The 13191-nt window shown below is 45.0% G+C and overlaps 1 protein-coding gene across 1 annotated transcript; it reads left to right on the top strand.

Annotated features, from left to right (window-relative positions):
* Positions 1 to 1234: 1234 nt before the first annotated feature.
* LOC120681585 (ubiquitin carboxyl-terminal hydrolase 18-like) lies at positions 1235 to 13183 on the top strand. Its single transcript, XM_039963127.1, has 11 exons — positions 1235 to 1669; positions 6198 to 6786; positions 7123 to 7211; positions 8893 to 8978; positions 9059 to 9221; positions 10750 to 10870; positions 10989 to 11146; positions 11496 to 11580; positions 11736 to 11948; positions 12247 to 12308; positions 12412 to 13183. Exons 1-11 carry the CDS (start codon positions 1254 to 1256, stop codon positions 13130 to 13132), a joined length of 2703 nt encoding a protein of 900 aa, XP_039819061.1. The 5' UTR covers positions 1235 to 1253; the 3' UTR covers positions 13133 to 13183.
* The last annotated feature ends 8 nt before the right edge of the window (positions 13184 to 13191 follow it).

Genomic DNA, 13191 nt, shown 5'->3' with positions numbered 1-13191 from the left:
GATTTTCATTAATGATGAGGGCGCCAAAAAGTAAATACTCATTCATGGTAACAAATTCCTGAAAAGGAAACCAACCACGTGGGATGAAAAGGTAAAAATGATGAAAGTTCCCAAAGCTACATACCAAGTCGATGAATTGTTGAATACAGTGTGTTTTTCTTCATTCCAAGGAATGTCCACCAAGAAGTCGATGGGCAAACGACAACGACAGTTCAAATAATCTCATCTCGCAACCACACATTCAACATGACGCAGGATCGCAAGTCCTCACACTACCACTCCCTTTATTGCTCGATGGAGTTATTGACACGTATCCATACTAGTGCTACCAAGCGCCAACCATAGCGGGGATGCGGATTCATTCAGTGAGTCACATTGCAACTTACCTGCCGGCATCCATCGTACAAATCTTATCAAGCGTGGATGGTAATTCCATCAAATCCTCTTCTGATTCCTCAAATCTTAGACGGATACCACGCATTAATAGCACTGAATTAAACCGCTGCTAATCCTGACACTGCATATTTGGAGCATTAAAGGACTGCAAATTATCTTGTTTTGGAGTAGAATGTGGCTGCTAATACAGCATCAACCGTCTGCTGAAAGCAAATACGCCCGGGAGCTCTGCCGGCCGCGCGAACCAACGGACTCTCCACCACAGTTTCCCGCGGCCCCTCACGCCGTCCCCTCGCCATCGGACGGCCCGCAGCGGTCGCGGGGGAAGGCATCCGCGCGCTCCCCTCGTGTGGTCTTTCGCTCTTCAGGGAGAAGGGAGGCGTCCGGTCTCGGGCTCTCGTCTCGCTCCCACCCCGGCTGCGGCGCTCGCTCCGCGACGCGCCGAAAGGGAAAAACAGCCGTTACTACCGCACCACTCGCCGCCACTGGGCTGGCTGTGCGCGCGGCTACTCCCTCTCGCGTTTGCCCCCCCACCTCACGCCACACGCTCTCTCTGGGCAGCGCGCCCCCGGAAACGGACGCCGACGCGCGGCAGCCCTCCCCTCCCTCCTCGCCGCCTTCCGGAGCCTTCCGCGCCTTCCGTTACTACTCGGCGAGGCCGTCATAAGGGGGAGGCGGGGGGCGAGAGTGGGGAGGCGCCCCGTCGAACCCTAAATCGCTCCCCTCCCCGCCGCATTCCTCTCCCCGCTCGGCCGGCGGCGCGCGCGGGTAAGGCTGCAGCTGCGCGCGGCCGGGATCCGTCGCTAGCGGCGGCGCGCGGGGGTTCGGCAGCGAGCGCGGGGGGGGGGGGGGGGGGGATGGAGGTGTCGGCGGCGGTGGCGCTGGTGGTCGCCGTCGCGCTCATGGCGCTCGGCATGGCGGCGAGCGCGTGGCTGCAGCGCGCGGAGGCGCGGCGGGAGGAGGTGCGCCGCCTCGCGTGGCAGGCGGCGGAGGAGGTCGAGATCGCCGAGAGGGAGGAGGCCTACTGCTACGGCCAGTACGGCGGCGTGTTCGTCCGCGCCTCCGACGTCCCCGAGGCGCGCCCCGCGCCGAACGAGGCGGAGGATGAGGTTGCCGTGGTTGCTGCTGCTCCTGCTCCTGCTCCTGCTGCTGCTGCTGCTGCTGCTGCGGCGGCGGCGGCGGCGGCCTCCCCTCCGGCGGGGAAGGGCGTCTGCGCGATGTGCGCCAGGCCGACGACGCTCCGGTGCAAGCGATGCAAGAGCGTCAAGTACTGGTCAGTGAGCTCCCCGTCCTGCTCTTGTTTCCTCCTTTTCGATTCGTGCCGATTATGTTGCTGCATTGCGCGACGGGCGCGTCATTTTTTTTTTCAGTACTGAGCTGGGGTGTTATCGATTTGGTGCTCTGTAGGTGTTAGCAGTTAGCACAGTGCCAATAGACTTACAGTGTGAATTGTTTATCCCTTCCGATCGTTTTTTGGTCCCAAGCGTGTCAGGCTAGTGGCTTACCCCCCGACTGCTTATTGTTCCATCAGTTATCTGCTCAACAAGGAGTGGGTCGGGACCAGCATTGCCTCTCTGATACTTGTGCTACAATTTCGTTACATATAGTTTCATCAGTTATTTCATTTCAAATTACCCTAGTACTGGCATTAGCTTTGAGCGGGGATGCTGCTTTCAGATAAAAGTTACCTTAGAACTGGCATGCATTAGTGGTTTTTTCTTGTTTGCGCTTCGTTTGTTGGCGTAGCAGTTCTTATAGTTTGGAAATTTATGCTGGACAGGTGGTTTCATTTGACTGTATATTTACTGAGTCAAGTTCAATAATTCATCCTTTCTATAAAACAGAGTTAATATTTGAAAGTTAGTTGCTAGGGAATCGAGATTGCCTTTTGTGTGATTCTCTGTTGCATTGATTGCATTGATCTATACTTCAACGCTATGGGTTGCGCAGAGGATGTAGCATGGGGAATTTGAGTTATGCTTAGATAGTTTTGCATGCCTCTTTCATATTAGGTAAATGAAGTATGGAGAGATAATATTGAATTATACCGTCAGATTTTGTTTGGCAAGACATCTATGTGATTTGGAGGGCCCATTCCATTAATTTTAGCCAACCTCAACTGTCAATTTGTCCAATTATAAATGATGAAAGACCTTGTTTTCCACTTTTATACCACTTTGCATGCTACTTTACTTCTCCAACTGCCTGAAAAGGAGATGTGAAACAAATGTAGGGGTCCCCAGTCTCTTAAGAGATGCATTTTTTTTAAAAAAATGTTTTTATTGTGTGCATTTTTATTCAAGAAAAGGTTTAGGAGCATATGAAATTAAGCATTGATTTTCTTAGGTTATGTTGTGTTACTATAGTCTTGAGGAGCAGAATTCCACCAATTAATGTGTTACTACAAGGTGAATCCTAGGTAATTTATGTTCGCAAGTTCCCAGTAGAGATTAGTGCATGCACAAATTATTCTCATCATTGAGTTGTGTTGCCTGTACAAACAATATTTCCTTTGCAAGGTACGTGCTTCACTAGAAATGAAACCTCAAAGGTCTCTTTCAAAATTGAAAACACTAAAGATGTACTGCATGCATTGGCAGATTAATGGCTTGATTCATTCTTTTTTTTTGAAGAAAATATGTGGGGAAGCGCTCCCCCCGCCCCCCGCACGCACACACAGAGCAATGTTGTTAGAGGAGTCAAGGGCCTATTGGGCCTTAGCCCATTATGGTTAATTAGTCGCTTGCTTAGGGGTCAAGTAAACCTCTCTATATAAGGAGAGGAGATGTATCAATCTAATCAAGCAAGAGATTAGAAGGAAATCCCTTCTCTCTTGCCGGCCGTGGGCGAACCCCGCGGCCGGCGTTCCCAGCGCCCCCAACCCTAGCCGCCGCTCTCTCGCCCTCGCAGCCGCCGCCTCGTGAACAGTACCCACGGGAACTCTAGCACTGTGGGTACTGTAGCGCGGCAGCAGCCGCCCCTTCTTCCTCCACAATCCTCTCAATCCCACCACGCTCATAACATCTGGTATCAGAGATGTCAGGCCCCTGCGACCTCCGCCCCCCAACCACCGCCACCGCCGCTGCCACCACCGTCGTCCACCATGGAACTCGCGCTCTCTTCGTCCTCAACCGCGCCATCCTCGTCGTTCCCCCAGGGCACGACGCCCCCCAACTTTGTCATGACGCCGGCGCAGTTAACCGCCGCCGTCCTCAACTTGGGCCAACAGTTGGCCGGGATCCGCGACCTTCTCCTGCAGCGCCAGGTGGACGACTTCTCCGCACAGATGGTGGCCCTGGCACCGGTCGCGTGGCCGCCCTCGAAGCCTGTATGGTCGCCGCCGTCGCCGCCCGTCTGGTTGCCACCCTCAACGCCCGTGTGGTCGCCGCCGTCGCCGTTCGTGTGCCCGCCATCCGCACCCGGGTGGCCGTCGACGGCAGCCCTTGCGCCGGTTGAGTGCCTGCCGCCTTCCTCCTTCGCGGCGACCTCGCACCAGTTGACGCGGCTGGCGGCGGTCAAAGGCACGCCATCACCCTCAGCGCAGCCGCCTCTGCCGTTGGATCCGGTTATCCCGGAGGATTTCGTCGCGCCGCAGGTCCCGCAACCAGCCTGTGGGCTCCTGGTTGCCGCGGAGAGCAGCAGCCCGGCACCGTTGTCCTTTCCTCCTGCGCCAATCCCGCCGTTCACCGCCACTAGCCCCGCGCCACCGCAACAGCACTGCGCACGCGCTTTCTTCGGGGGCGTGGATGGCATCCAGGCATCGGCGGCGGTGCGGCTGCAGGCTGCAGCACGTGGCCTCCTAGCGCGGCGACGGCTACAGAAGATGCGCTTGGAGATGCAAGAGGCGGCTTTGACAGCGATCGACCTCGGCAATTGGGGGCGCGACCTCGGCAAATGGGGGTGCGACCTCGCCCCGTCAGACGGCCACCAGCGCTCGTGCCAACTCGCCGCTGTCTTCACGCGCATGCATGGTAGTGAACTCCAATTCTACAACAGCGATAGGGGATGCGCTTTCCTCCTTGACATCGGCGGAGGCACATTGCCTGGCGCCATCACGTTCCGTCACCGGCCACCACAAGGACGTCTCCGCTGGTCGCTGTCGCGACTAATTTCCGGTGGCCATACCTGTCCTCCCCTCTCGTTCCGATGGTCTCCATGGGATCCAGGCGGCTACTTACGTGCAGGTCCAGCACAAGGAGGGTGTCCGCCGTATCTTCAAGAGTCAAAAATAAAGAATTGCAGTTTATTTAAAATAAGCCGAGATGTAAAAGGCTTGTTCTTAGGTTTTCGATTTGCGTCTAGTGGAGTCATCGTTAGCGTCATTGTTAGGTTGCAGCTCGAGGACGAGCTGCATGTCCAGGTGGGGTGTAGTGTTAGAGGAGTCAAGGGCCTATTGGGCCTTAGCCCATTAGGGTTAATTAGTCGCTTGCTTAGGGGTCAAGTAAACCTCTCTATATAAAGAGAGGAGATGTATCAATCTAATCAAGCAAGAGATTAGAAGGAAATCCCTTCTCTCTTGCCGGCCGTGGGCGAACCCCGCGGCCGGCGTTCCCAGCGCCCCCAACCCTAGCCGCCGCTCTCTCGCCCTCGCAGCCGCCGCCTCGTGAACAGTACCCGCGGGAACTCTAGCACTGAGGGTACTGTAGCGCGGCAGCAGCCGCCCCTTCTTCCTCCGCAATCCTCTCAATCCCACCACGCTCATAACAAATGTCTTGATTTATTGATTAGCAGATTACTCATCTTGGGTTGTCACGCTAGACAGATGGTCTAATCATTGTACATTTATGTGCTCGACATTTCAGCCAGTCTGTAAAAATGGGGCATTCATACTGTGAAAGTCAATTACTAGGAATACCTTTTCTTCTTTTATGTTGCGTTGATGAGTTATGAGTACTACAATATAGGTTTGATAGGATTTAATATAGACAATCTGGGAATGCAGGTAGTTTCATGTCCCCTTCATATTAGGCAAATGAAAATAACCGAGACCTAAGTATGCTTTCAGCTTCTGTTTGGCAATACGTCTATGTGATGTGGAGGGCCCATTCCTCATATTTTAGCCAATGTCAACTACTCGATTGGCAATATATCAAATAATGATGTCGGATCTGTGAGCTCTTTTTGGACCCTCCTTTTCAATGGAGACCTCATTTTCCATTTTGTTACCCTTTCAATGAAATAGAGATGTGAAACAAATTCATGGCCTGCTAATGTCTTAAGAATCGTGTTTATATTTATGTTTTCATTGTATACATCTTTAATCAAGAAAAATGTACTTAGGAGCATATGAAATGAAGCATCACTTGATCACACGATGTTGGATTTATTGTGTTGTTATAAGGTGAAGGCAATTTATGTTCGCAAATTCCTTGATTAGTGCATGCACGAATTATTCTCATCCTTGAGCTGTGTTACTTATATTAACAGTTTTCTTATGAAAACTATAGCCAAGAACTTGAAAGTTGAAACATGTAAACTGAAGAATAAGATAAAGGATTTCTCCAGACCCAGTAGCTCATGGTCCTGAAACCAACTCTGACAGTCCATGACTTCCTCCGTATCAAGTCACTAAGACTTTTGCTTCAGAAATCGCATGCATCCCTCTTTTACAATGTAACATGCATTGTATGGCATCACTTCTAAGATCCTTAATCAAGAGGGTAATGTCTGTAATCCCTTATTATGTGTGGAATAAGACAGCTCTATCGTATGATTGTTTTACTTCAGTAACTTCCTTCAGAGGCTGGAACTTCTTTCCATTTTTCTCAAGAAAAAAGTAATTTCCTTCTTGTTGGTTGCAGCACCTTCAAATGCCAAATAGATCACTGGAGAAAAGGACACAGAGATGAATGCCATCCACCAGGTCTTGGTGCCACACGAGATGGTACACCAGAGAATGTGGTGGCTCGAGTAGAGCTCAAGGATATGCCCTCTGATAAGCCGTCAAATGCAGCAGAGTCCTCTGCGGAATATTCTCAGTTTACTGGGAAGGCAGAACTTGTTGATTGCTCAAGGCTTACAACTACAAGTGAAGCTTGCAAAGTTCATGACAATGCTGTTCATGAAAAAAATTCTCTCACTACTCATGACCAGCATACTGAGTTGGAGAGTGAAATGGAGCAATCCAACAAGCAAGCTATTGGAACAGTTAACCATGAAAGCTCTAGAAATTTGCCATGCATGTCAGCTGTTGACAAAGTTTCTTCCACTCACAGTCACAGTAGTGCAGATGGTTTATCATGCAACCCATCTAAAAGGGGAGATAACTCGCCTGGTCTATGTGCAAGGCCAGATAGTACAGGAGTGGTGCCAAATAATCCATCAATAGAAAAGAAATATGCCAGACAACAAACAGCTCCGAAAGTTGTGAGGCATTATCCAACAGAATTGGTAAATAGAACTGGGTACCTCAGTTAATCACTACCTCAGTTATAAAACGTAGGTCATTTTAGTTTTGTCCTAAGTCAAACCTTTCCAACTTTGACCAAGTTTATGGGGAAAAAATGCTGTAACATCTACAAAATTAATTTCTTAAACCCTTTATGAGATATATTATTATGTACATTTATTTGGCACTGTACATATCAATATATTTTTCTATATACTTGGTCAAAGTTAGAGAAGTTTGACATAGGACAAAACTAAAACGGCCTACAATTTGGAATGGAGGGAGTAACATATACTGCTATACAACCATATTGCCTGATGATTATCCTAACTTGTCAGGCACTTTTTCCATTCAAACACTTCATCGAACTCTACAACTTCGAGAAGTTGGAACTGCATCCTTTTGGTCTATGCAACCTTGGCAATAGGTAATTGATTAATGGATCAGTTATTATTGCATACAGGAAACGTATGCTATATGGCTGTGAACATTCACGTGCTTCTATTAAGCATTTAAGCATATCCAACATGGTTTTATTTGGAGATTGTTAATATCTGTACCTAACTTCTGTAGCGTTTCCTTAAATCATGCTCAGCAACTATTTAATTCTCTTCTTCTATTAAAGTATGAATGGTAGAATTTATTAACTATGTTTTCTCGATCATAACTAATGAACCATGTTGATGTGTTAATCCAGTAGCTGGTCCATTTTATCACTGCTTCATACTGTCATACTTCTCCTATACTTAGTTCGTTAATGTGCTTTATGTATTGACTGAATATGCATTTTATTTTATATGGACTGGGATTCACTTCAATACACATGAGAATAAACAAATGGGATGGTATTGTCGGCTTTAAAGTGCAATTAATACCACTGTTTTCACTTTTCTAGGATCTGATTGATTCTCATTGCATTAGGAATGGAGCTCATTAGCATTTGTATAGCATAAGATAGTAATATAGTTAACCTGGTGGTACTACGTTAAATACATAGGGTTGTAATTTGTAAACAGGCTAGGCTGCACAGGGCTCTCAACATTAGTAATCAGTAATACATGACTTTCCTTGTAAGCTTCATCAATATGCATATGATTTTATGAATTTGATGTTATCTTAATGTAGTTTTATTTGTAGCAGTGAGTTCTCCACTATAGCATGGCTAGATCATTAGGTTGGAGAAGGTTTAAAAGATTCAGCATGAATTTTCTTTTGAAAAGGTTCCACATAGTATAATTATGAGTTAAATACACCAGCGGCCCTCGAACTTGTCCCCAGGTGCCACTTAGGTCCACGAACTCGCAAAATCAAAATCTGGCACTCTGAACTTGTTAAGTTGTGCCACTTAGGTCCATAACCCTTCAAGGAGCATGAATATATGCAAAAAAGCCCTTGAGTTTTTTCATCTTCTATATCTACGTCCTCCTCGTCACTTTCACCTCTCCCACAAGATATAGAAGATGAAAGTGACGAGGAGGACGTAGATATAGAAGATGAAAAAACTCAAGGGCTTTTTTGCATATATTCATGCTCCTTGAAGGGTTATGGACCTAAGTGGCACAACTTAACAAGTTCAGGGTGCCAAATTTTGATTTTGCGAGTTCGTGAACCTTGGTGGCACCTGGGGACAAGTTCGAGGGCCGCTGGTGTATTTAACTCTATAATTATACAATGACGGGTAGTTCTCCATTCTACTATTTGTGAATTGTCCAGTGCCTGGCAAGCTGTATGCTGCACATTGGCTGCAGTACTAGTGTTATCCTATTGATTCCCAAACCATGGAAGCTAGTAGCTTACACTTTACAAATGTCAACGCTTTCATTCAAACTGTTTCACAAGGATGGTTCAGATCAAACTAGGCAACGTGCTGACACCTCAAGCACCGATGCAAATCAAACTATCCAGTAGCTGGTGTTTCTTCTCAGGATATTGTATACTGTTTGCATTATGTTTAACAAGATTATATTGTTTTACCATGTCATAGTAGTAACCAATTTATTGTTAAACATGTTAGGTCACTTTATTAATTGGGAGTAATTTGTCAAATCTGAGTGTGGCACTTAATACTGTTCTCTTTGCTAACCTCCCTATCTTTGTTTCTTTTGCAGCTGCTATGCGAATGCTGTTCTTCAGTGTTTGGCATTTACCCGACCACTTACAGCCTATCTTTTGGAAGGATATCATTCACGAAATTGTAATTTACACTCAACCTATATTTTCTTTGTTCAATTTTGTATTTCTTTTGTTAATAATGTAGACTTTTGTATTTTCTAGGTTCCAAAAAGGAATGGTGTTTCATGTGTGAGTTGGAAAAGGTCCTGGCAGAGGGCAAGCGTGGAAATGCTCCAGTATCACCTACTGGAATACTATCTCATCTGAACGAAATTGGGACTAGCTTTGGCCAGGGTAGAGAAGAAGATGCTCACGAATTTCTAAGGTGAGAATTTTTCTTTTCACTGCTTAACTTCCTAGGTCATATAGTTAGCATCCATGTGCCTGGAACTAGTGATGGCTGATCAAGTTATGCTCAGTATACTGATGATGTTTTGCATAATGTTGATGATTGTGTATGTGTTTCTTGAAAACCCACACAAAAAGTTTATGTTATTGCTGTGACTGAGCTACTCTTGAGGGGTATTATTCCAAACTATTTCTGATGCCTTCGTACTCAATATACTCTTTGTTACCTTTCAATAGGAAATATTGCACACCTATTTTCTGATTATCAATATTTTTGGTCATGCATTCATGCAAGAAATATGATATCATTGTGACTGAGAATATTGTGTAAGGCTATTTTTCAAACTATATCTAATATACTCCTTATCAGCATATTTAGTTGCCTTTGGATAAAGGAAACTCTTTATCTTAATTTTCTTCCCTATAATTTAGTATCTGAATATATGCAACCACAGGTAAAATTATGAAGCGCTGATGAACACCCCATGTCAAAGCTTTGCACTTGCTGTTTTTCTAACATGTTTATTGGCTGAATTAGTACACTAGTGGGGATGCTAAGAACTATCGCTGTTCTTTTCAGATAATTAGATGAACAGTTGAAAAATTAATGGAACACCTTATGAAGTACACTACCATTTTACTATACATTCCAACAGAATGACAGCAGAGCCCAACTTACTGATTTTTTTTTTGGGTTAGTGTCATGGTGTCAGCGCTGCTATGCTAGTCTGTGTTCACATGTGTGGATATCCAATGTTTGCGCTGCAGACATGTTATACAGGGCTATCCTGTTTGACAAAGTAATTATTAGAGTATGTATAGCCATGATACGTGTATATGTATTTGTACTTGCAAACCAAGCCATATTGTATTGGCTATATATATGAAAGGTCACCCCTCCCTAAGGGTGTGTGGTGTTTTCCTATCTCTCTACAGTAATCATGAATGCCCATGACAAAGTGGCATTCTAAAGGAGACACGGCCAGATGGCAATAATTCTTAGGTGGGGCAGTAGGTAAAGAAAATATTCTGGTGATTGTAAATTGCAAACTGATCTACCATGCAATGATGGGACCTTCTGGAGTAAATGCAATTGTGAAACTTCCATAATAAATATGTGTATCCATACATTTGATGGAGCTCTCTGCTGGGATGGAATGGTGTACATTGATGCCCATATCTGTTTTTTGGTAGTACTATAGTATATTCATTGCATTCTATGGGCCAAATGTCATGGAGTTTTCTTTTGCACACTCGTAGGTACCCTCTTATCTCATGACGAACACAATTGTTCCACATGTCTCATTGGTCCTTCCACTGATTGATCTATTTAAACTGAAACATGAATAAAAGAAGAGTTATTTGCTTTTTTGTTGGTAGCAAAAACTTGATCCAAAACAATATCCCTAATAATTGGTTTTATTGAATGTGTCCTCTATATATTCAGTGAAATCTTCTCACTAGGAATACTGTTTTCATAAATTGATGAGTGATAACTTTAACAGGTATGCAATTGATACTATGCAATCTGCTAGCATGAAGGAAGCAAAGAAAAATGGTGTCCACAAGCTAGCTGAAGAATCAACTCTGGTGCAGTTAACATTCGGGGGCTATCTACAATCCAAGGTTTTCTTCCCGCGGAACACACAGCCTTTCCATGCCCACAGACTTCCAGTGGCAGCATTGGATGTCATGAAAATGCATATTTATATTATCTTATAATAGTTTCCTTTTTTTCCCCTAGATAATATGCACAAAGTGTCAGGTCAGTTCAGCACAGTCTGAACGTATTTTGGATTTAACTGTTGAAATAGATGGGGATGTCAATACCCTTGAAGGTGCACTTCGTCGGTTCACATCTTCAGAAGTTTTAGATGGTGATAATAGATACCATTGTAGCAGGTCGGTTCAGTTTTATTGTTTATCTTATCTACATGCTTTGTGCACTTGCATATACCACCTTGCTTAGTCAAGGAAACTTGAGCTAAAATGCTAAATCAAGGACCTTAAATCAGCAACTGATCTTCAACTAAAGTAGTGTCAGTTACTGAGTTTCTAAACTTGTAGCAATTTCACTTGTTGTAGGACTTCAGTTTGGTAATCACTTGGAATCATTACTTGATGTTTATGTGAGAAATGAATGCATTACTTAGCAATGCCTACTTGTCTAATCATTAGCCTAACAATACCTGAACCGATCCTTCTTTTGCTTCTATCTACCTATCTTCTTGAACTCGTGTATTCTCATCAGATGCATGTCTTATGAGCGTGCCAAAAAGAAGTTGACAATATCAGAGGCGCCAAATATTCTGACAATCGCACTGAAAAGATATCAGGTACCATTAACAATCTTAGGCTATTTCCTTACTCTAATATACCATTTGCTATCAATAAATTCGTTTTTGTATATATTTTCCTGTGTTGGGTCTGGAACAAATTTATATAGCAACATAGTGTTCACATTTAATGCAAATCCTTTCTCTTTGAACAGTCTGGTGTTTTTGGTAAGATCAGCAAGGATGTCAAGTTCCCAGAGCACTTGAATTTGTCTCAATTCATGTGCAAAACAGATGATTATAGTCCTGTGTACAGCTTGTATGCTGTGGTTGTCCATCATGATGTTATGAATACAACCATCTCTGGTCATTATGTATGTTATGTGAAGGATCCTCAGGGGAAGTGGCACGAGATGGACGATCGCAAGGTAAATAAGACGTCTGAACCTGCCTAGTACAATGTGTACATAGTGGAAGAAATTAAAATGATACCATGTTATAGCATCGATTATTTTTTCTTTTACTAATTTCTTTATCTGGCATTAGTTTTTGAATATTCAATGAAAGACTGACCTTGTATTGGAATCCTGATGGATTTTGTCTCTCTCTCTCTTTTTTTTTTGAAAAAGGCTACTTGCCTGGCTACATGTGCCAGTCTTTTCTCGAATCTACATGCGCCACTTGAACTATTGTTCCTGGCTTAATAGCCTGTAATGTTGTCTGTAGGTGAAACCTGTTTCTCTCAAAAAGGTCCTGTCAAAATGTGCATACATGCTGCTTTATGCAAGGTAAACACGGTGCCACTCTCACTTATAACAATGTAGTAATGCTGCATATGGTCATATCTATTCTGTTGATTATCCTAAAATTATGTTGTGTTAACTCAATCAGGTGTTCACCGCGTGTGCCAGAGTCTGTAAGGAAAGCAATGCTTAAACAAGGTGCATCGCATGCTAAGAAACCCAAGGAGATGGCAGATTCAGGATCCACTCCTTTGGGAGGCATTTATGTGAGCATGCACCGAGGTGGAGAGTTGTGGAAGGATCATGCAGTGCACAACCACACACACACATCGGAAGCATCCGACGCATGGTCGTACCAGGTACCAGGCTTTAGTCGAAGTGACAGCTCTTCACTGTTCAGCAACTCTGATGCAGGGTCAAGCAGCACTCTCAGCAGCAATAGCACTAACAGCACCAGGAACTTGGGTAACATGGAGTATGACAACATATCTGGAGCCTCGGATCATATGCACCCAGTGAGCTCATCGGTAATACCTGAGGAAGACGAGCTGAGCTACTTGAGGCAAAGGTCTAGCTGCAACCCTAGCTCCTCAGGCCATGACATAGATCAGGCAGGTGAGTTTGCACAACAGTACCATCACAGGCTTCAGGTTGGCAGAGGGGTTTTGGAAGATGGTGGGGAGAACCCATCATCCTTCTACACTGACCAAGGTAAACAACAGGGTAGCAGTAGTCGAAATCGTAGTTTTAGTAGGAACTGTAAGTTAACAGAACAGCGTAGGTATACAGGGGCGGCCTTTTTCTTAGAAGGTCAACTAGGGAGAGGATTGTCCAGGCATTTTACTGGCAGGGGGGGCTTGGGTTTGTAGAGAAATATTAATTATTTTTTCATGTATATGATTACACCATTGCAATTAAAAGGGGAGGG

Source organism: Panicum virgatum, chromosome 2K, assembly GCF_016808335.1.
Source record: "Panicum virgatum strain AP13 chromosome 2K, P.virgatum_v5, whole genome shotgun sequence".
In the NCBI taxonomy this organism is placed as follows: domain Eukaryota; kingdom Viridiplantae; phylum Streptophyta; class Magnoliopsida; order Poales; family Poaceae; genus Panicum; species Panicum virgatum.
This window is presented reverse-complemented; position numbering and strand designations above follow the sequence as displayed.